The following is a 22911-nucleotide window of genomic DNA, read 5'->3' as shown; positions in this document are numbered from 1 at the left end:
ACATTCCATATGGATAGACTCAGACAAGTCACAGCTATGAATCTGCAGGAACTGAGCAGGGCGGTTGAGGATAGGGTGAGATTTGTCATACATAGAGTCGCCATGGGTCAAGATATACTCAAAGGCAATTAAGAAAAACAACAAACATAACTGGAAGTAAAATATGGGAAAAGCTCTATTCTCTCCATAAAAACAAGACAAGGAGCAGATTGTGAAACATAACATGAACTGTTAATATCACAAGTTAAGAGTAAAGCTGAACAAGAACAAGTCCATCACTGTACCAAAATACAACCGGAAGAACATTGCTATAGAATTTAAAGACCATATAAAGAACAGATTTGCACTACTAAGCCTAACTCATAGAGAACCAGAAGAACTCTGGACCAAAACCAGGAACATTAACATTATTGGGGACAGTACAAGAAGAGACTATTTGTAGCCAAAAAGAAAGAAAAGCTTCATTGGATGACAGATGAAACTCTGGAAATGGTTAAGGACAGAAAAGGTGAGAGAAAAAAGGTCAGAATCCTGAGTTCAACTTTGCAGTGACTTGTGCATAATGACAATGAGAACTTTGTCAATGCAAAGAAACAAAAAACAACAAAAAAGGCAGACTCAGGCCTGAAACAGACAGGCCAAATAGAGCAGTTTCTGGCCACTTCGTGGGCATGGCTTTTAAACAATGTACACTCCTGAAGTGGCTGGAAACCATTCTGAGGCCACCTAAGACAATCTGAAGCCACTGTACGTACTAGGGTTAAGGGTGTGCGTAAAGCACGCCCTTTCCTAACCCTAGTACGTCCTGGGGACGTACTTTACACCCATCTGGAACGGGCCATTGTTAACTGAACTATGTCTGTAATTAAAGATTTCCTTAATGATTTCCTAAAGATTTCCTAATCAAAACCGAGACTATAGTCAAGAAATCAGAAGAGGACTAAGGGGTTAAACGCCATCCCCTTTATCCCCGGATCGTTGCCTGGGCAACCACATGCCACAGCAATGATCTGCTCCTCTTGGGAGCAAAAAGAAGCTGATCTAAGCAGCTTCTTGGAAGGGGCACCATAGTGGCGCTTGTGCGTGATGATGATGCTCCTTCCAGCCAGAGCCGTTTGGGCGCTGCACTGCCCGCGAGTCATAATGGCTGCACCATAATGGCGCACGTGTGGCGCAACTTGGGCTCGGATCATGTACATCTTCTGCCCTAGTTCAGCCCTAGTCTGCAGTCAGGCTGGCACAAACTGCCGGTCTGTACTGTCTTTAAAACTTGGAAAAGCAGACATGAATGAACTAGATGAGATCCTCAAGTGTAAAGGTATTATATTGAATGCTAAAGTTAGAATTGTCCATGCGATCATATTTCCTGTCTCTATGTATGGTTGTGAAAACTTGAGAAAGCCAACAAGAGGAAATCCAACTCATTTGAAATATGGTACTGGAGAAGAATTCTATGGATACCACAGACTGCTAAACAGACAAAATAATGGTCCTAGGGCAACTCAATCATTAGAAGTGAAGATAACTAAACTAAGGCTGCCATATTCTGGATATTCCATCAGACAATGTCTTCTTCTCTTGGCTTTACTTCGCGAACGAAGATTCAGGAAGGACTCATCCGTGCTTTCTATAAGCACGTTGATGACGTTGGATGTATCCTTTGAGCCTGTGCAATGGATTTTTCTGGTGGAGCGCAGCGTGCACAGAACTGGCCTCACCCTTTAAACCAGAGGTTCGACTGCTGAGGCCTTGACAAGCATGGATGGTGGCAGCGAGGTCCTCGGGTTGTAGGTTTGATTAGAATTTCCTTCTCTTAGATGGTTGACCTTACAGGGTTAGACGAGCACCATCTGCCCGGGTTTGGGATTAGAGTTTTCCTTCTCCTAGGATGGTTGCCATAAGGCTAGAGAGCCCATCCTGCCCTTTGGTGCTCTTGGTCAGACCCTTCGGTTGTGACCTGTCTAGCATGGGAGGCCCTACTGGTAGCTATTATACCACCGCCAGCATAGCTCACAACTTCATTAGGGTACGCAAGCCTCTCCCCCACACAGTCAGAGCATAGCTAGAGGGGAATAGGAGGCTGGAAGATGACAGTTAAGGAGGGAGGAGCCTCTTTTTTCAGGCTAGCCTTGATGGAGCTGGGCCTGCCTGATCATTCCCTCTCAGGCCAGAAGATGACAGTTAAGGAGGGAGGAGCCTCTTTCTTCAGGCTAGCCCTGATGGAGCTGAGTCTGCCTGATCACTCCCTCTCAGGCCGGAAGATGACAGTGATGAGACAATGTGATTCATTGAAAAAGAAGATGATGCTTGGTAAAGTGGAAGGCAAAAAGAAAAGAGGAAAGTCATAGTACAATTGAACTGGTTTAATCAAGGAAGCCACAGCCCTGAGTTTGCAAGACCTGAGCAGGGCAGTGGACGACCAAGGGGCTCTTGGAGGATTCTCATTCATAGGGTCACCATAAGTCAAAGTAGATTTGATAGCAAACAACAATGCCACAGGGCTACTGAAATGATTAGGGCATAATTGGCAAAGAGTAGCCTGTGGATCCCATGGCCTACAAGTGTCCTAAGTGTGGCTGAAGACCACAGAAAAGGCCCTTCACATTATCTATGATGTAGTTTCATTATGTCCTCCCACCAATTTTTAAAAATCCGAAGTGATTTCCAATAATTTCTGGTTTTGAAAAAAACAAACAGATCTGAGGGGGCAAAATCACAGCAAAATTGCCCCTAATCCCCCTTAAAAGACATGTGAGGTCTTTTTTTTAAAAGCAATATATACATGCAGCCCCTCTGATATATATGTAGTTCCTGGACCTATAGAATTTGCCCTTCTCTGGATTAAAGTAATTAAGAAATGCTTTCTGTGAAATCTAAAGCATATATAGGCCGGGTACAGACCGCCCAGAAGAGGCGCTTCCTCAGCACCTCTCTGCTGCACAGCTGCGCCATAGCATACAAATTGCGCAGAGCAGCTGCACAGCAGAAAAGGAGCTCAGAAAAGTGGCTCCTTTTTGCTGCGGCACAAAGCACCAAAGATGACGCATATACGTCGCAGCTGCGCAGCTCCATATGGAAGCTGTGCAGCTGCGACGGAACAGTTACGCGCCCTGTGTGCAAGGCGCTGCGTAACGGCGGTGCACACACGATGTGCTAGGGTTGCAGGGCGTGTGCACATGCCGCCCCAAGGCAACCCTAGCACGTAGTGGACGTGCTGCAAAAGGCCCGTCTGGAGAGGGCCATAAAAAGGTATTACTGATCTATCATAAATTTATCAGCACAGATTGGGGAAGGAGGCAAGGCAAAGGGAAACAAGAGATACTTCATTCTCAAATTGGCTTGCACAGTACCTTGCAGCTGCAGGGGCTGTCCTGCAGTGAGCTGGCGAAGTTGACTATGAGACAAAGTAAATTTGTTGCCCTGAAACTGCAGTGTCACAGGAGTCTCTGGCTGAGCAATTCTGCCCTGTGCTCCTGCAATGGAAGCCAGCTGGGCTATTTTGACCACTTCACCACCTGTGGGAGGGGGACAGAAATGCAATTAAAAGGGAGGGGCTACCTTCCAAAGATGTCAAGTTTTCTATTGTTTTGGTTAGTAGAACTGATGCTGAAGCCACCCCCATGCAGAAATATATTTAGTGCAGAAGGGGAAAGTGTCATATAAAAGTTCTACAGGTACTGCTTTGATACAGGTGATGGGATGAATGGTTTTTGTTTTGATTCTTTGGAATGTAGAATATATGGTGGAGTGAGGAAAGTGGTGTTACCTTTCCACTTTTACAGGCAACAAGAGTAACCTGAAAAAACTCATGTGACACTTGAGAGAGTAGAGAGTTATCAAAGTCAGACCACCACTGCCTTTTCAAAAGCAAACCCCATGACAATGCCAGAGACACCAAAAAGTTTACAATGACTGCCAGTGAATTTGTCAGGTTTCATGAAATACAGCTGGAGCTGTATCCTACATATCCTTACTTTCAAAACCAGTTACATTTAAGATGTGCTTGCTTCTTTAAAGAGAATTTGTACCTCACCCTTCAGGTAGCTCACAAGAAGTTAAAACCAAACTAAAAACTTATCCATAAAATTGTTTTAGATAAAGGAAGGGGATATTAATCAATCTTTTTAATATCTGTAGACACTGATCTTCAGTTCAGCTTCAGTACATCAGAAAAAAGTTTCAAAAGAAAAAAAAACCCTAAAATTTGGGTATTTGAGCCGTGAAACTTCTAGCTTTTGCAAAGGCAGTTTATTCTCCCAGAGATTAAAACATTAGTACATCAGTGTTCAATATTCTCTAGACATGCTAATAAAGCAGTGCACATACAGTCTGAAGCAAAACCAATTCATTATACTTCCCATCCCCATCGCCACCCCACCCCCATGCCAATAGTTGCAGCTCGCCTCCAAGGAAGTCGAGAAGCCTTCTTAGCAGAATAAGGTTAGTGTTTTCAAAAAGAAAGAGAACCAGATTAGGAAGAGGAAAGAGTTTTAAAAAAAAGAAGTTTCTGGGTCCGAAGGAAGTCTGGCCAGCGAAGGAAACATGCAAAAATTAGGAGATTAAGTTGACACCACTAATGTATGCCCACAGCAATTTTCAACTAGGTTTTCTTATCCAATTTTTGGACATTTTTCCTTGGTCAAATAAGCAAAGTAAAATAGTGAGCAAAGCTACTTAGAAGAGTGAAGGGGTGGGCGGGATTGGGGGGAAGAGAACCAAACCAAACCACTGCAACAAATCGTTCTGTACACATTTTTAGGGTGCCTATAACTTAACCTCAGGGAAATTTTGAAAAATAAATAAAATATAAAGATGGGAGAAACCTGGAGAGGGGAGGGGATGGGCACTTACTAGGCAACCGTGCCTGAGCCTGAGAGGTTAATACCAGCCTCTGAGGCAGCACATTCTGTTGAATGGTGTGTGGGGGGGCCTGTGGTTGAGCCTGGCCTATCTGTAACGCCTGTGCAGTGGTCTGAGCCCGCTGTTTTGCAGGATTGGCTGGGCTAGTTGCTGTGGTGAAGGTCATTGCTGGATGCTGTCTCGAAGGAACATTGATGGAAGCCTGAGTTGTCTGAAACTGTGATGCTGCGGAAGAGGATACGGCGGCGGCTGCAATCAATAAGGTTGGGTGGTGCAAGCAATTAGAGTCCATCCTGATTTTTTAAGTGTTTATAGCATTGGAGATTTATTTTTTTCAAAAAAGTTTCAGCCTAAATAAAGGAAGGAAAATCCCTTGTTTCTCAGGCTGTACATACCAACAGGAGTTTAAATGCTGATCGTATTTGTAACTTCATGCTTAATGAATCAGACCTATCTGCTCATTACACTCATACAGACTGCAGTAACACACACATTATACATGAACACCCATACTCGCCTTGGAGGTGAGCTGCTGTGTGTGCTTTTATGGAACTTATCTGCAGCAGTGGACAGGAACATACTGAGTGGCTATTAGTTTGTTTGCAAAACCATTTGTATGAACATGGGGTTCTCAAGCTCTGCCCAAAACGAGCCTTCCACAGACAAATCAAATCAAAGACAGATTTAAAACATCAATTCTCACAACCTCATCTCATATTTAAGACAAAACAAATAAAATAAAGATTGTAGCCTTGAGGTGCTCACTTTCAAAGCATACTGGAACATTCAGAAAAAGCATATAGTATAGCCCTCCTGAAACAATTCAGATAAAGAGGCTTGGTGCTTAACTTGACTTAAATGCTCCTTGCCCATTAGAAACCTTCTGAAAAAGGACATGTGTAGTCCTGCCATCTGACAATGAAGACAGAGTCTGCTCCTACATTAGCTACTCCTTGCCCTGGAAAATTAGTATGTCAGCTAAGAGATCAGACTGGAATCCTGCTTACCAACAGGCCAGCTTTCTTCACAAAGAAAGACTTCACCATGGAAAAGCATTCAAATATGTAATTCACTACCTGTAATGCCAATTGGAATGGTTCCAGAAAAAGAATTAATCTGTGTTGTTGCTTTTTTTTTAAGGCTTAAGTGAAATGGGGCAAGGAGAATGTGCAATCCTAGAACAAACTTTCACAGGACACCCCCGAAACCTAATTGTTCTAGTGGGAAGGACCACAGCAACCTGTCCTCAGTCTCATAAAGACACCCATAAAAATGCTGTGGTTCGGACAAGCTTACACCTTTCCCTCTGGGAGGCTCGTTCTGAGTATAATAAGTCCATGCCACTAACGAACAATTCAGACAGCTAAATCAGCAAGTTCCCAATATAGGTAGACTGGAGCCATGAAGAGGCCAACAGGAGGCAAAGGAAATCTTATGCATACTTTACCACATATCCAGTTTGGAATCACATGGTTTTTATTATCCGTCCATTTGGGGAATCTTGGAATGGCCTGCTAAATACTAATAACAGCAACAGGCCAAGTTCAAGGAGAAGCAATTTTCTTGCTGCCATGCATTGAACTTTATGTGGACCCACTCAATGTATATATTCAGCACGACAATTCAGTTTTAAGAACAGACTTGAATTAGGAGTGGAGGAAGTTGGGGAAGAGAAAGTAAACAATTTTAACAGCCTAGAACTGTGGTGGCGAACCTATGGCATGCATGTCCTCTCTGGCACACGAAGCCATTTTGGAGGGCATGCAGAGAGACAGGAGAGCAGAGGACAGCTAAAAGCCTGGGAGGGCAGGGGAAGAGGAGGAACAGGTGCATGCCTGCGCCTCTTCTCTCCCCCCCCCCATCCTCCTGGGCCTTTAGCTGTTTCTGGGGAAGTCCAGCCCCCAGAAGGCAGAAGTCCTGCCCCCCCCCCCCCCCACAAATCCTATCCCCCCCCCCCCCAAGTTTTGCCCCTGGCACCAGGTGCTGGAATGCCTTTGAGTCTGGGCATTCAGTCCCTAAAAGGTTTGCCATCACTGGCCTAGAACATAGCAAAAACAATAGCATTTACATTTCTATACCGCCTCATTGTGAACTAAGCACCCTCTAAGCGGTTTACAATGTGTAAACCAATTGCCCCCAACAAGCTGGGTACTCATTTTACTGACCTACAAAAGGATGGAAAGCTGAGTTAACCTGGGACTGAACTCACAACATTGTGGCTGCAGTACCAGCATTTAACCACTGTACCACCAGGGCTCATCAGCATCAGTATTCAACATAGAACATCAGCATTCAGACACATGTTGAGAGGTACCAGAGTAGCAATACCTTTCTTACCTTGATTTGCAGATACTGTAGTCATAGGTGATCTTCCTCGCACCTGTCCCTGTTGGGCAACTGTAGCTGTGGTTGCTGGGCGTTGCACTTGAACACTGGGGAAAGTTGCAGTCCTGCCTTCAGGTTTTTGTCCATACTGAACAGGTTGGAATAATCTGAAACAGTTATTGGTATCAGTATTACCTCCTACCACAGGAACACACACGTTATGTAGAAATCACACAGATTTTCCTTTGTGGCATATATTTTAGTCACAGGAAAAACTTGTGAAAGTGCTACCATAGCTTAAAAACACAGTTAGTACTGGAAAAAGAAAGCCTGTGGCATTGTCACATCTGTTCTACCGAAATTGGGACAAAGCAATCATCCTTAAACTTACATATATTGTTCAGGCCTGGGTAGATGCCATCTACCCAGAACCCTCTACTTAACCCAACAACAGCCTGATGTGACGCATTTAACAACTACTTTGCAGGTAAAATCTCTCAGATAAGAGCCCACTTGGATGCCAATGCTGGGGCAAAATCTACTGATGAGGTGTCCAGTCAATCCGTTTATGAGACTAGACTGGATCAATTTGAGCTTGTGAGTACTGATGACGTGGATAAGATCCTTGGAAAGGTGAGGAAGACGACATGCCCTCTCGACCCCTGCCCGTCATGGCTGACCATCCAGGGGGGTGATGCTTTGATGGCATTTCTTAGACGTGTCATCAATGCATCCCTTAGGGAACGTTATGAACCATCTGCATTAAAGGAAGTGGTTGTTAGATCGCTTCTGAAAAAACCTTCCCTGGACATGAAAAATTATAGGCTTGTTTCCCATCTGCCATTTTTGAGTAAGGTGATTGAGAGGGCTGTCGCTCTTCAGCTCCAAGGGGTCTTGGATGAAACCGATTTTCTAGATCCATTTCAAACTGGCTTCTGGACAGGATATGGGGTGGAGACTGCCATGGTCGCCTTAACTGATGACCTTCGTCTAAGCATCAACAGAGGAAGTGTGACCCTGCTGGTGCTATTAGACCTCTCAGCGGCATTTGACACAATAGACCACGACATTCTCTTGGAACGCCTGAGTTAGGAATTGGAGGTACTGCTTTGCAGTGGTTCCGTTCCTTCCTCTCAGGTAGATTCCAGAGGGTGATGCTTGGGGACAGTTGCTCTTCAAAAACAGATCTTAATTGTGGCGTCCCTCAGGGCGCCATCCTGTCCCCGATGTTACTCAACATCTATATGAAGCTCCTGGGAGAAATCATCCGTAGACATGGAGCGGGGTGTTATCAGTATGCTGATGACACCCAAATATACTTCTCCGTGTCTCAGTCATCAGCAATGACAACAGATGGCACTTCTCCCCTCAATCAATGTCTTGCAGCAGTAATGGACTGGATGAGGGAAAACAAGCTGAAACTGAATCCAGACAAAATGGAAGTACTTATGGTAGGGGCCCCCAAACCAGGTATCGGGCCGCAACCTCCAGTTCTAGAGGGGTTCATGCTCCCGTGTTTGCAGCTTAGGGGTGCTTCTCGACTCGTCGCTTCACATGAGAAATCAGGTGAATGCAATGGTCAAGAGTGCCTGTTATCAGCTCTGGCTGATACATCAGCTGCACCCTTTCCTGGAACGGGGTGACCTCGAAACAGTAGTACATGCACTGGTAACCTCAAGACTTGATTTTTGAAATGTGCTCTACATGGGGCTACCCTTGTGCCTAGTCCGGAAACTTCAACTGGTACAGAATATGGCAGTCAGATTGATTACAGGAACAACTAGGAGTGACCATATTACACCTATATTGAAATCACTCCACTGACTGCCTGTTCGTTTCTGGGCACAGTACAAGGTGTTGGTCATGACCTTTAAAGCCCTCCATGGCTTGGGACCAACCTACTTAAGGGATCGCCTCCTTCCGCATAATCCACCCCGTACCCTCAGATCCTCTGGGAGGAATTTGTTGCAGTCTACAAAGACCAGATTGATGGCAACCTCCCAGAGGACTTTTTCCGCAATTGCTCCCACTTTATGAAATGGCCTGCCGGACGAGATCCATCAAATTGCCAACCTTGAGAGCTTCAAGAAAGCTGCCAAGACGGATCTTTTCCGGCAGGCCTTCCCGGAATAGAACCCGGCCATGTAACGCTCCCCCCACAGACATATATAAGCAAAGACTATGCCCACCGTTATTTTATTATCGTATTATTGTTTTTAGATTTTATCGTTTGTAATTTTAATGGATAGAACTGTTTAATCCTTTTTTGAGGGGGGGATTGTATATATTGTATTTTTAAAGGTTGTACACCGCTTTGATTGTGGTAACAAAAAGCAGGATATAAATTAAAGTTTTATTTATTTTATTATTTATGATACCTGTTAAATACAAATGGTAAATTTTCATTTAATTTTTGGAAAGATGAATAATTCTTCTCTGCTTTTCTTCAAATGTTAAAGATTTAATTCTAGAGAATTTGTTAGTGCATATAAATGTTTCATTTTAGAAATTTAAAATACCATTAAAATAATTTGAAAAGCACCACGAGATGGGAGAAGCTGGCTTAACATGTTGTCCAATCCAAGGATCCTTGCTTGTCACTCCTACACAAGCCAGGCTTTATAAGCCAACCTTGTTCATGCTCTTACCTTGAAAACAGAGTAACAAACCAGAACTCAAGATTTAGATGACCCTGACTGTGCTTACTTGGCACAACAAAGAGCCAAGCTGGGAAGATCTGCATGTCTCAATGCACAGCTTGTTCAGGAAAAACCTGGACAGGATTCTGGATTATTTCTCACTGCTGATCTGTACCTTCAATAGCCTTTTCCCATTTCAAGTATAACTTCTCCACCAGCAGAAGGCAAGGAGATGCATTATTTTTATATAGAGCATACCTGCTTGGCTTCAGCTTTATTGGATTAGGTCTTGGGGGAGGTGGAGGAGAGGTATAGATTTCTTCAATAAGCTTTCTGGTCACTTTTTGCCTTGGCAGCACTTGCACCTCATAGCGAGTCATCTTATTCTCAAGTCCGATCAAATCAAAGAGACTCAAGTCTGTAACCTACACAGCAGTGAAGTTAATATTAATATCCCACTTGTTTGCAAATTAGTACTAAGAGCTAATTATAAGCTGAAACAACTAGCAATTCAATAACATTTAATTTAATTTTGGATTGTTTTAAATTAAATGTTAGTGAATTGCTACTTGTTTTAACAGTTATTGCAATTAAAAGCCTCTTTAAATCAAATGGCTTTCAATTTTGCTAAAAGACAGAAGAGAGGATACACTTCATTTTCCATAGAGAGAATTCTCTAAACCTTGCAGCCACCACTATGAAAACCCTGCTAGAGATAGAAAAATCAAGTTCTGAACAGGATATCACAATCTGATGGTGGGGGAAATGTCACACAGACAGAAGTTGTCTTTATTTTCAATAGCTAGAGTTACCAAGAACAGGAGGCAAGTATAGACCCAAATCTTAAAGTGCACCTTTAACTGTCTGTCATATAAATCCTGCATATAAAAAATGTAAGGCACCAGGAGACAGTGCTGCAGTGGAGCCAAAATCTGCCCACAGTTCTTTATACTGGGCAGCCAGCCCTTATGTCAAAGATGCTGCAGGCAGTGCTATAGGTCTGTGTGAAGTGCAAAGAGAAATGTACAAACTGTCCAACTCCAAGTGCATGCTCAAAACACACACACCCTATTCTGATACTACAGGCACTTTGCCAGTTTAAAACAAAAAACAAAAATCCCTCAGTGCTTGAACACTGTCATTCTTAAACCATGGCCTTCCAGATACCTGGGACTTCAATGGCCAGAATCTATACAGTCGGCCCTTCTTATACACGGATTTTTTTATACACGGATTCAAGCATACACGGTTTGAAAATGTTCAAAAAAAGTATAAATTTCAAATATCAAACCTTGATTTTCAATTTTTTATAAGGGACACCATTTTGCTATGTCATTATATTTAATGAGACTTGAGCATACACGGATTTTGTTATACACGGGGGATCTTGGAACCAAAGCCCAGCATATAACAAGGGTCCACTGTAGCTAGACTTTCTGGGAGATGCAGTCCAACAAAGGGTGAGAGCCACTGCTGTAAATTGGTGGCTTTACACATTGAAGCAGAATGGCAGCAATCTCCTGACACCTCTTTCTCAATATACAGTGCACTCTTGCCTTATGCAAGGGATCCATTCTGGACCCCTCCATGTAAGGCAAATAGCACATATGCTAGAGTCCCATTGAAAATAATGGGGCTCATGCATGATGTGCGCCACGGTGCATGCACCATTGCAACTCCGTCAGCACGGCTTTCAGCATAAGCTGAAAGCTGCATAAAAGACACCCGCGTATGACTCAGGCGCACTGTAGCTCTCCATTAAACTAGTTGCAGGCCATGGATACCCACATTTAATTCATAGGAACATAAGATTACTTTACATTACTTTAAGCCCACAAATGAAAAAATGAGAATGAAAATACTCTTACAATCTTTCAATGATTGCCTTGCAATCGCTTAGCTCACCTTCCAAAGATTATGTTCAAGTGCTTTTAATATCAGTGAAATAGTTATATACTGCAGTGACTCTGTGACATAGGAAGAACTGGAGAACCGCGGGCTTATGAGATCCGGATGGTTACAGATCTTTTGCAGCTGCATCAAAACATGAAGAACACTAACAAAATGTCCACTTTTGAGAGCATCTTGGGTTCTGCCAAAGGAAGGAAAAAGAATGTCACCAACTTAAAGGACAGGTTTCTGTAACTACAGTTCTTCAAATTCCATCTGTGCATGCTTGCATGTAAGTGTGTGTGCACATGAAGGCATGAATCATTGGAAAAGGCAATGGTGCTAGGAAAGGTAGAGGGCAGCAGAAAGAGAGGAAGATCACATGCCAGATAGTTAGACTCAATCAAAGAGACCACAGGGCCCAAGCATTCAGGATCTGAGCAGAGCAGTGGACGACAGGGTGTCTTGGAGATGTCTCTCATCCATAGGGTCACCAAGACTCGAGGTCAACTCGGGGCAGCTAACAATACACACACACACACACACACACACACACACATCTCCCAGGCACTCAGATTGGAAGGAGAGGGTTTCTCTCAGTCCCACCACTTTCGCAGGTGCAGTTGGTGAAGAGTAGAGAGAGAGCCTTCTCCATGGCTGTTCCCAGAGTATGTAACTCACTGCCACAGGAGGTCAAGGCCAGCCCCCTCTCTGCTCTCTTTCTGCTAGCAGTTGAACACATTTTTATTTAGGCAGGCATTTGGTGGGTGAATTTTCTTTGAATAATGTGGTGTGCTGTTTTACTATTTTAATGGTTTTTACTGTTTTTAACCTATGTTTTAAGGTTGGTATTGTTTAATTATTTTTTCAAACTTTGTAATCAGTGCTTTAGCTCTATCTTTTTAAAATACTGTAAACTGCCTTGAATCCCATTGTAGGAGAAATGAACATTGGTACTTACCTGCGATACGTTCATTTCCAGCAGACGAGGGTCCTAACCTCCTGTATTCTGGGTTAGCTCCTCCTAATTTGCTCCTGTAGGCAGGGACAATAGAACAAAGACCGGCATCCTATATAGGGAGGAGCTAGCCCCCCTGGGCCTCAGTCAATAATAGTAAGGTAAAATCAAGGAACTGAACTTTAGTAACATCAGCTAAGGGTTAACTATAACACCTTAGAAAAACTAGTCAAAGAACAAACAAGAACTCAGAAAACCAATCCAGCAATAAGAAGAACAAGGCAGGTCCACCAACAGGCAGGGTCGGAGGCCGCAGGCAGCACCCGGGTGGGCAGGATGTTAGGACCCTCATCTGCTGGAAATGAACGTATCACAGGTAAGTACGAACATTCATTTTCCCAGCAGACAAGGTCCTAACCTCCTGTATTCTGGGATTTACAAAAGCCTTCTCGAACTGGGAGGGAAGTACTGCTAGGAGACTGTGCCCCCCCCCCCAACACAATCTGCTGGAGGACACTCATTCCAAATGACGCCTCAGCAGACTGAGACACGTCCAGTTTGTAATGTCTTATGAAGGTCGAAGGCGACTTCCTTGTGGCCACCCTGCAAATTTCTGACAGGGAAGCGCTAGTGGTCAGGGCCACAGAGGTCGATGCACTCCTGGTTGAGTGCGCCATCACCCCCACTCGGGTGGAGTGAGATCAAGAGTTCGGTAGCTCTCTTGAATACAAGACCTGATCCACCTAGTCAGAGTCGAGACCGATACCTTGTGCCCCAAAGAGCCCGGGCGAAAGGAAATGAACAACACCTTGAATGACCTGAAGGTTGAAGTCCTCTTGATGTAGATTTTGAGGGCTCTGCGCACATCCAATGTGTGCCAGGTCTTTTTCAAGTCCTTCTTAGGATTGGAGCAGAATGAAGGCAGGAGTTGTCCTGTGACACTTGAAAGGCTGAGTTGACCTTAGGCACAAAGGTAGGGTCTGGACGAAGGCACACTGAATCTGGCCTAAAAATACACAAGTCTTTATGTACCCCCAGCTCTGACACCCGTCTGATGGAGGTAATGACCATGAGGAAGATGACCTTAAGGGAGAGATGTTTGAGGGAGGCCTCCCTCCCGAAGGGGCTCGAACGACCCAACTGTTAGCGCCTTTAAGACCGTGTTCATGTCCCAAGTTGGAAAACAATGTCTGGTGGGCTGGGCCCTGTAGGAAACTCCCCTCAACAGCCTCTTAATGTGAGGATGGCCGCCATTCTAGCAGCTCTCTTATGGAGCAGAACCGACATGATGGCAGACACCTGCCTTCTAACCGTGTTGGGTCTGAGTCCCTTTTTAATGCCATCTTGGATGGACTGTAGCAGGTCAGCCACTGAAAACCTGAAGCAGTCAATGAGAACTTGTCTAAAAGGTGGATTATGGTGGATTATGTGATCAGTCAGAATAGAACCTGATCTAATCTGGACCTATGGCAGCTTCCACCCTACCACTGATCACCTTGTCAACTGGTCATATTGATATTAAGGTGATTTAACTTGTAGCAATGAAGACTTACGACTCTGAAAGAGGAATGTTAATGTCTGACCACCAACTAATATTTCAAAACAATGTGCAGTTCTTTACTGGAACATCTGTGCACCTGTGTAAAATAAGACTAATTCCATGGTTAGGCAAGGGAGACACTGGATTAACCTTTATCTCGCAGACATTGGTGAGTCCATGCAGAAGCGTGGATGCACTCTGTGTTTACAGGGCCTGTTGTCAGAATTAAGTCTCATTTCATCTGAGGACGAACTTGTCTAGAGGCTTCAAAAATCACCCAACTCCATGTAGCAGACTATCATCAACTTATATGAAGGCTGAGGGGTCTCCCGGCTGAATGAACTGCTGATTAAGGAATCATGAAACGGTAACAGAGGACTTGGCAAGGATAACCCTCTGGTATCTAATTTTGAGGAGAGTATTTTCTTCACAAAAAAGGTCTGTCAAAGGAAAACAAACCTAAATTTTAAATAGAATAGCGGGCCCTCGATATGCACTGGAGTTGGTTTAATGACTTTGCATGGATACCAAATCCATGGAAGCTCAAGTCACATAAAATATAACGGCATAGTAAAATGGAGTCTCTAATATAAATAGTAAAATCACAGTTTGGTGTTTTTTGTTCATTTGTTTGTTTTGGAATATATCTATATCTATATATTTACAAGCTGTGGGCATATAGATGGTAGTGTAAGTCCCTATATGGGGCTGTATGGTATATTAAATCTGAGCACGTGTGCTAACAGAAAACAAGGCATAGGCACTAGGAAGTCCATTTTTCCAGCCGCAGTGGACAATGGTGTTGTTTGGACCAGACGTTGCCATGAAAAACCCAGTCAGGGATAAGACACTCACTCACACAGTGGCTGTGACCCTTCACCCATGCTCTTGTGGTCCTCTGCCATAGCCACCACCAAGGAAGGGGGGAAAGGCAGGAGTGAGGAGAAGACGGGAAGGCCAGGAAAACTCTCAAACTGCTTTTGGTGAAAGGAAAAACTTCGCTGGCTCGAAGAGACACGTCCTGCAGGAGCGTAGGCAGGAACAAGACCGAGGCCCAGGGGGGCTAGCTCCTTCCTATATAGGGGGGGCGGTCTTTGTTCTATTGTCCCTGCCTACAGGAGCAAATTGGGAGGAGCTAACCCAGAATACAGGAGGTTAGGATCCTGTCTGCTGGGAAAAGGCAGGATACAAATCCTGGAAATAAATAAAATAAAAAAAATTGTGTTAAAGACACCAAAGGTTTGGTTTAGCTGGACAAATATGGCCAGGTCCAGCTTTCATTCACATGGGATCCAGGATCTGTTGGCTGAACTGTTACTCTTTGACTGGAGATACTTTGACTAGGGGGGCCCCCACCTGAAGAGGCAGGCATTCGTTGTTACAATGATTCCCGTAAAGTACTAAAAGAGGATTCCTTTGTGGACAGAAGGGATTGGACAGAGAAGTAAGAGTTTCACCTTTAGTGAAAGATGTATTGCTTGTTTTCACTGACATGCTGGAAGGCATGGAGGGTGAAATCTTGCCCAGAATACTATTGGTATTCATGGCATAACAAGATGAAAGACTAGACATCGGACCAACCTGGGCTCTAGGTTAGTCAGAACTTGCTTTCGGTAACATCTTTTGTATTCCATCTGGTGAGATACGAGCCCTGTTAGGGCTCCAGAGTGAAGGAACTGCTCTTCTTGTAGTTGATCAGGAAATAGTAGTTGGAAAAACACCACAAAGTGGCTACAAGGTCCTATAGATCCTATACCTACAGTAAGGGGTAGGTGGCCTGAAGAGAGACAGGGAACACAGAAGAAAGTGGTCCAGGTTAACACAGGCTCCCTTGAGCTTTGGAAAGACCACCACCAAAATCACTTACTTGGTTACAAAAAAAGATTGACAAAACATCAAAGAAAATGCCCAGAACTTGAAATATAAATTGTTGTAACAGAAACACAAGAACTTTCAGTGGTTGGAAAGGATGTGGACTTGGAGATAGGCTTCCACCAGGCTGATGGAGGAAAGGTTAGGGTTAGAAACAAGATTCCTTGTGAAACCTCCTGTAGGCGATGAACTAGTTCATATACTTAAGTTCAGAATGGATCAAAAGTCCCTTCCCTATTTAAGTATGAGGAAGAAAACTTAGCCTCCAACAAAGGATTCCTGAGAGGGAATGGGCTTGATCACCTCATAGCTAGTAAGTGTTGGATGGCCAGACTAACATATCCCTCTTCCTAGAGCTAGAAGTAGAGCGGAGAGAAACCTGCCCTGTGGGAGGCAAATGAACACTAGAACGTAGTTAGGTTGAACATGGGATACACACATCTGTTGGAAATTGTTGCCAAAGTCTAGAACAAGGTATAGAATGGGATGAATAATGCTGGCTGCACCACTCTCCAAGGAAGTGTGTTCCACTGTCGAACAGCCCTTACTGTCAGGAAGTTCCTCCTAATGTTGAGGTGGAATCTCTTTTCCTGCAGTTTGCATCCACTGTTCCGTGTCCTAGTCTCTGGAGCAGCAGAAAACAAGCTTGCTCCCTCCTCAATATGACATCCCTTCAAATATTTAAACAAGGCTATCATATCACCTCTTAACCTTCTCTTTTCCAGACTAAACATCCCCAGCTCCCAAAGGAGTTCCTCATAGGGCATGGTTTCCAGACCTGTCACCATTTTAGTCGCTCTCCTTTGGACACACTCCAGTTTCTCAACATCTTTTTTGAATTGTGGTGCTCAGAACTGGACACAGTATTCCAGGTGGGGCCTGACCAAAGCAGAATACAGTGGCACTATGACTTCCCTTGATCTAAACACTATACTTCTATTGAAGCAGCCTAAAATTGCATTGGCCTTTTTAGCTGCCGCATCGCACTGTTGACTCGTGTTCAACTTGTGGTCTACTTGGACTCCTAGATCCCTTTCACATGTAGTCTCATTCAGCCAGGTGTCCCCCATCCTATATCTATGCATTTTGTTTTTCCAACCTAAGTCCAGTACCTTACATTTCTCAGTATTGAATTTCATTTTGTTAGCTTTGGCACAGCTTTCTAGTCTATTCAGTTCATTCTGACTTTTGAGCCTGACCATAAGTTTCCTAGGACTGAGATTGATGTTGAGCCTAATGAGTTTATAGCCTATAATCTACTAATGTGAATCTCATCCCAAAGAGACTCCAAGGTCGTACCAGTTAAAGTAGACTCAAAGTTCTGAATATCAAGAAGTCTCTCTCATTGCATGAAAAGTGTAGGACAGAGATTTGGAGCAAACAATTCTGAGAGTTGTACTGCGTCTGTACATAACAGTATGGTTGATAGCCTAGTTGCTGGTGACTGGTGCAAATATGGGGTTTTTCTGCTTCTTTCTCTTGGCTTTGGTTGATCTGCCAGATGGAAATCACCTATGCTTACTAGGCCAGTTCATTAGGAATGAAGCAGCCATTCACTGAGGATCAGTAGTAGAACAGTAATAATGTGGTAGTGCCCTCATCAATGCTGACCTTAGATGAATTCAGAATCAACAAGGGGAGTGAGCAGAGCAGAAAATTTACAAATGGATGGTTAGCCATGGTTGGGGAGTAGGGTGGGAAATGAAATACACCATAGTTTCCTTGACCAAGAGTCTCAGAGAGATCATATGATTCCAACAGGTCTGGCCAGTGAAACTCTGGTAAATGTGGCAAGCCTAAATGGGGTATTTAACCCCTAAACCATCACAATGATGGAATTCTTTCCCTTGTATTAAATATTATATTTGAAGAAAATCTGAGAGCAAATAGGCTTCTGGGCAAAAAATTCACCAACAATCAGTGAATCAATATAAAAATATAGAACCTCACCAACGATCAGCGAATCAATATAAAAATATATTTCAGAAAACTATTAATGAAAGGATGGAAAAGAAATCTATGTAGTATCCCAAATTTCTCAAAGAAAACAAGATAGGTTCTATCAATGCTTCTACTGTAATGGTCAAAGTAGAACTGAAGAACTGGGTATGAGCATGAAAGGAAAAAGGGACAGAAAGATCTGTGCATTCTAGAAGGCTCTAAACAAGTCTCTATGCAGGCACTTACCCATGTGCAATATATTGAAACCATAACAAAGAATAGTTTTTATCAAAGTGATTTGAAAAAGATTCATCACGATATTCAAAGTTTTGTGATTGTTCTGGAAATTTGTATATTACTAGTATTCTAATTTTCTTTGGAATCCTTGGAACACGTTACACAAAGCATATGATTAAGTCACTGACATTATGCATGCTCACATAACTAAGCCTAAACTAGGTGTGGGAAACTTTGGGGCATTAAGTTTATTAAAGCTTACAGCTCCCAGCAGCGCTTATCACCACAGAAAACAGTAAATAACTTCAGAAGTGGTAACACAAAACATCTGGAGGGCTAAGGGTTCTGGGTCCAAATGTAAAGCAACTGCACAACACTGAATACTCAATGCATGAGGGAAGTTTTCACATTGGAAAGCATCTAAAACTGTGAGTCCTCACCTGCCACTCTACTACTTCACATCACTGCATACATAGACATACATTGCGTAATTCTGCTCTAAATCTAAAAAGAAAATGTTCAAATTCAGGTTTCTCTTTTGCTAACTACAATACTGTAGATTAAGAAACGTTAAAACACTAGGATTTTTAGAACTCTTATTTCTGAAACTCATACCCTGGCTGCAGTATAACATCTTCATACATCACTTTTTGTCTATTTGAAAGCCGACATTTGAGTACATGTTCATATTTCTTTGTCAACTGCTTTTCAACATCTCGTTTTGATCTGCGCAAAATAAATGGCTGGATCATCTGAAAGGATGGAACAGAAAATCAAAGGTGACACATAAGAGTAATTAAGCACCATTTAATAAAGTAAAGTTTTAAAAGTTACACGTGCAATTCAAACAAAAATCAGGTGACCTACTCGGTGTAATCTGATCACTAGTTTATGACAGTAATCCTGATTTTCCTCATTGGCTGCTTTCACTGGGAAATCCAGGTACGATTTAGAGATTCCTGGAATCAGGAAGTGCACCATGGTCCATAGCTCCATCAAGGTATTATGCAGAGGTGTGTCAATGAGGAGCAAGTGGTGCTGGCTGTGAAGAGAAAGAAGTTAGCAATTCACAATTTTACAAAATCATCAGTAGATGTGCATCACAACGCTTAATGGGAAAAGAGAACTATTAAATAAAATAAGAGGAAGAACTTAGAGGGAGAACCTATCAACCTAGGATGATAAAACATAGTCAAACTGCACTTAGAACAAGACTAGCTGGTGTGTACATCATGTCAATGCCTATTCTGTACTTACTGTAAGCTCCTTTTACAAATAACACCCAGTGGGACAGGAATAGGAGTTGACCAGGCAGGCCCAGCTCTATCAGGACTAGCCTGGAAGAAAAGACTCCTCCCTCCATAACTGTCATCTTCCGGCCTATGAGGGAGTTGACCAGGCAAGCCCAGCTCCACCAGGGCTAGCCTGAAGAAGAAGAGCCCTCCCTCCAGTCCATCTGCCTTGGTCCAGGCCTCAGAGGGAGAGAAGAATGCTGGACCTGATCCCCTCCCCCCCTCACCATTCCCTTCTCCTTTTGTGTCGTGTCTCAGGGAACTGTCTATTATCCCCTCTGTTGTAAGCTGCCCAGATTCCCAGTGATTGGGCGGCATATAAATAAAGCCTATTATTATTATTATTATTATTATTATTATTATTATGTGCTACTCCACGTGGCACATTCCTCTCATGCCATTTTCATGCCAAAAACTGATTCCAAAGTTGTCACACCCAAATACACCCCATAGACCCTTCCCCTCATAATTAACACCAGAGAAATCATACAAACAAAGTAGTCCCTTTAGTCTGAGAACTTGGAATGAAGCAAAACTTCACCTTGTGCATGTGTGTATCCCATCTTCTCATCTAGCTACCATTACCTGAGCCATTTAATACCTACACTAGGTATGTCCATCAACCTATCATCTACCACACCCTCTGTCAACCTGTATACAGACACAAATCCAAGTAAAATACATCCACTGAATCAATGGAAATGTGGTAAATAAACACTACGTAAATTCCACTGAATCAATGAGACCACTATATGTGGAACTAGCATGTATGGTTAGGTCATGGATTCCTGACTCAAACAATAATAATAATAATAATAATAATAATAATAATTTATATTCCGCTTAATCACTTGGAATCCAAGCAGATTACAACAATAAAAGAGGATAGTTAAAATTCTAAAACCCCTATCCCTCCCCCGCCCAGTATAAAAACATAGTAATACTAAAGAGAAATTAAACCAGACAGATATTAAAACAGTAGTATAAAATCACAGTTAAAATCAATGGAAAATTTGTAAAAAAGAAATGTATAGCCAGATAGGATGGGAAAAGGGATGGAGAAAAGGGGAGAGAAGTGGAGCGGGGGGGGAGGCAGGAAAATAAAGGTGGACCTAGTCTGGAAAAGCCTGCCAGAAGAGATCCATCTTAATAGCCTTCTTCAAGGTTTCCAAGGTGGTAATGTGACGGATCTCATCCGGCAGATCATTCCAGAGTCTAGGAGCAACTGCTGAAAAGGAGCGCTGGGTCACTGCCGAAAGGTCTAGTCCTCTTTGGTTGAAGCAGATTCTTCCCAGCAGAACGAAGAGTGCGGGGAGGATGATATGGGAGAAGGCGTTCCTGCAAGAAGTCAGGACCCAAGCCATGTAGGGCTTTAAAGGTTAAAACCAACATGTTGTATCTTGCCTGGAAACTAACAGGCAGCCAGTGAAGGGATTTTAAAACTGGTGTAATGTGGGCAAATCTAGATGTGCCAGTAACCAGCCTGGCTGCCATATTCTGTATCAGTTGAAGTTTCTGAACTTGATACAGAGATAGCCCCATGTAGAGCGCATTACAAAAGTCGAGCCGAGAGGTTACCAGTGCATGTACTACTGTTTCAAGGTCTTCCCACTCCAGGAAGGGGCGCAGTTGACGTATCAGCCGAAGTTGAAAGCAAGTGCTCCTGACCGTTGCATCCACCTGAGCCGTCAGATGGAGAGACGAGTCTAGGAGCACCCCCAAACTGCGGACAGAGTCCTTCAGGGGAAGTGTGACCCCATCCAGAACTGGCTGACATAACTCCATTCCTGGATTGGGAGTCCCTATTACTAGTACCTCTGTCTTACCTAGATTCAACTTGAGTTTGTTTTCCCTCATCCAGGCCATTACCAATTCAAGACACAAACACTAAATCTGTAGAAGGCTAGCTTATACCACAAGAACCAATTACTTTCTAGGCTAACTGTAAGACTCTCAAATGGGAGTCAAAGGAGCTTACTGATGAGGTGGACAAGAAGAAAATACATTTCTACAAGCTTCAGACCTGTGGAGACTGAAAAGTGCTTCCCAGTGCTTCTCTGTCATGTTTTTAATCTGTTGCATCTCATCAACAACAAGGTACTTCCACTCCATCTTCATGAATGCATGGTGTCCTTTGAAGAGCTGCTTATAGGATGTGATACACACATTGAAACTATTGGCTTCTATCCACTCCTACAATAAAAAAGGAAATTTGAGGAAATACAAAAACATCTACAGCAGGGGTAGGCAAATCAAGAGGGAGTGAGGGCCATTTTCTTCCCACCAACCCCTGTCACATTTTGGAGAGCCAGTGGGGTTGGTGGGAAAAAAGTCACTTCCAACTGTCATTTGGGCTGATTTTTTCCCCTTCAGGTTTTAGGGGAGTTTAGGGACACTGGAAGAGCGCACGAACTGCTTTATTTGTGACTGGTTCTATGCCAATTTGACCAGTTTTGGGATGAGAAATAACCTGAAAAATGGCATGGTGTTGTTGTTTTTTAATGGGGCTCTGGGAAGGATCCAGTGAGCTCGTTTTGGGGTCCCAGGAGCCACACTTTGCCAAACCTCTATTGACAGTGTAACAGAAGAGCTTAGAACTTGCGGGTATAGGTGGGACTTCCAGAGCTTACAGCTTTATTCAAAATAAGGGTATTTATACAGATACATGCCAGAGAATGTGTTAGAAGGGGTAAGAGCTATGGCTCTCTTCCCCACTTTATCTAATTGAAGAACAAACTTAATAAACATTTGGGTATTTCTCCAGGTGGACTCCTCCTCTGTGAAAAAAATTTGGATGGAAAAGTGAAGGTATAAATCTAATAGATAAGAAATCAATGCAGATTCAATTATGCTCAGTAGATAGACATGGAGCACACTTTAGCTATATATGACCGTACCTGTCTTTTTGCTCTGAGTTCTTTCTGGCTGCCAATATAGAGCAGGATTTTCAGCCCAGGACACCAACGCTTCAGTTCAAGCTCCCATTTAAGTATATTACAACTTCGGACGACAACAAGGTGAGGACCCCAATCACCTATGAAGAAGAAATTTTGTCCAATAAATCCACTCTAGCACACAAGGCATCCATTCTGCCTCCCCAATTTAAGAGAATTAATAGCCACAAAACAGGAAAGGACAGAGACTGGCTTACCCTCATTACAGGCAAGGTGTGCAAAAAAGGCAATGACCTGAACTGTTTTTCCAAGCCCAGCCTCATCTGCCAAAATACCATTGAGATTCTTCTTGTACAGTTTGGCTAGCCAGTCTAAGCCAATCTTCTGATACTCTCGGAGTGAGCCATACAAGAGAGGTGGAGTGTTGTATTTAACCTACAACAAAATGCATCTATGTGATTTG

General features: G+C 43.2%; 1 protein-coding gene across 12 annotated transcripts in view; it reads right to left on the bottom strand.

Moving 5' to 3' along the window:
* The window catches only part of EP400 (E1A binding protein p400), a 161254-nt gene that overhangs the window by 79783 nt on the left and 58560 nt on the right, over positions 1-22911 (bottom strand). For 11 of the 12 annotated variants that reach the window (XM_089489865.1, XM_089489873.1, XM_089489866.1 and 8 more), the window contains 10 exons: positions 22706-22883; positions 22452-22588; positions 21578-21747; positions 19130-19304; positions 18878-19014; positions 11730-11916; positions 10083-10249; positions 7198-7352; positions 4852-5109; positions 3351-3515 (listed from right to left, as the gene is read on the bottom strand). In XM_089489865.1, coding sequence (XP_089345991.1) covers positions 3351-3515; positions 4852-5109; positions 7198-7352; positions 10083-10249; positions 11730-11916; positions 18878-19014; positions 19130-19304; positions 21578-21747; positions 22452-22588; positions 22706-22883 — 1729 coding nt within the window. The remainder of the gene's footprint in view (positions 1-3350; positions 3516-4851; positions 5110-7197; positions 7353-10082; positions 10250-11729; positions 11917-18877; positions 19015-19129; positions 19305-21577; positions 21748-22451; positions 22589-22705; positions 22884-22911) is intronic. The other variant, XM_089489874.1, reaches the window with a different exon arrangement.

Source organism: Sceloporus occidentalis, unplaced genomic scaffold (genome assembly GCF_023333645.1).
Source record: "Sceloporus occidentalis isolate IW3139 unplaced genomic scaffold, rSceOcc1.0.p SCAF_41, whole genome shotgun sequence".
Lineage (NCBI taxonomy): Eukaryota > Metazoa > Chordata > Lepidosauria > Squamata > Phrynosomatidae > Sceloporus > Sceloporus occidentalis.
This window is presented reverse-complemented; position numbering and strand designations above follow the sequence as displayed.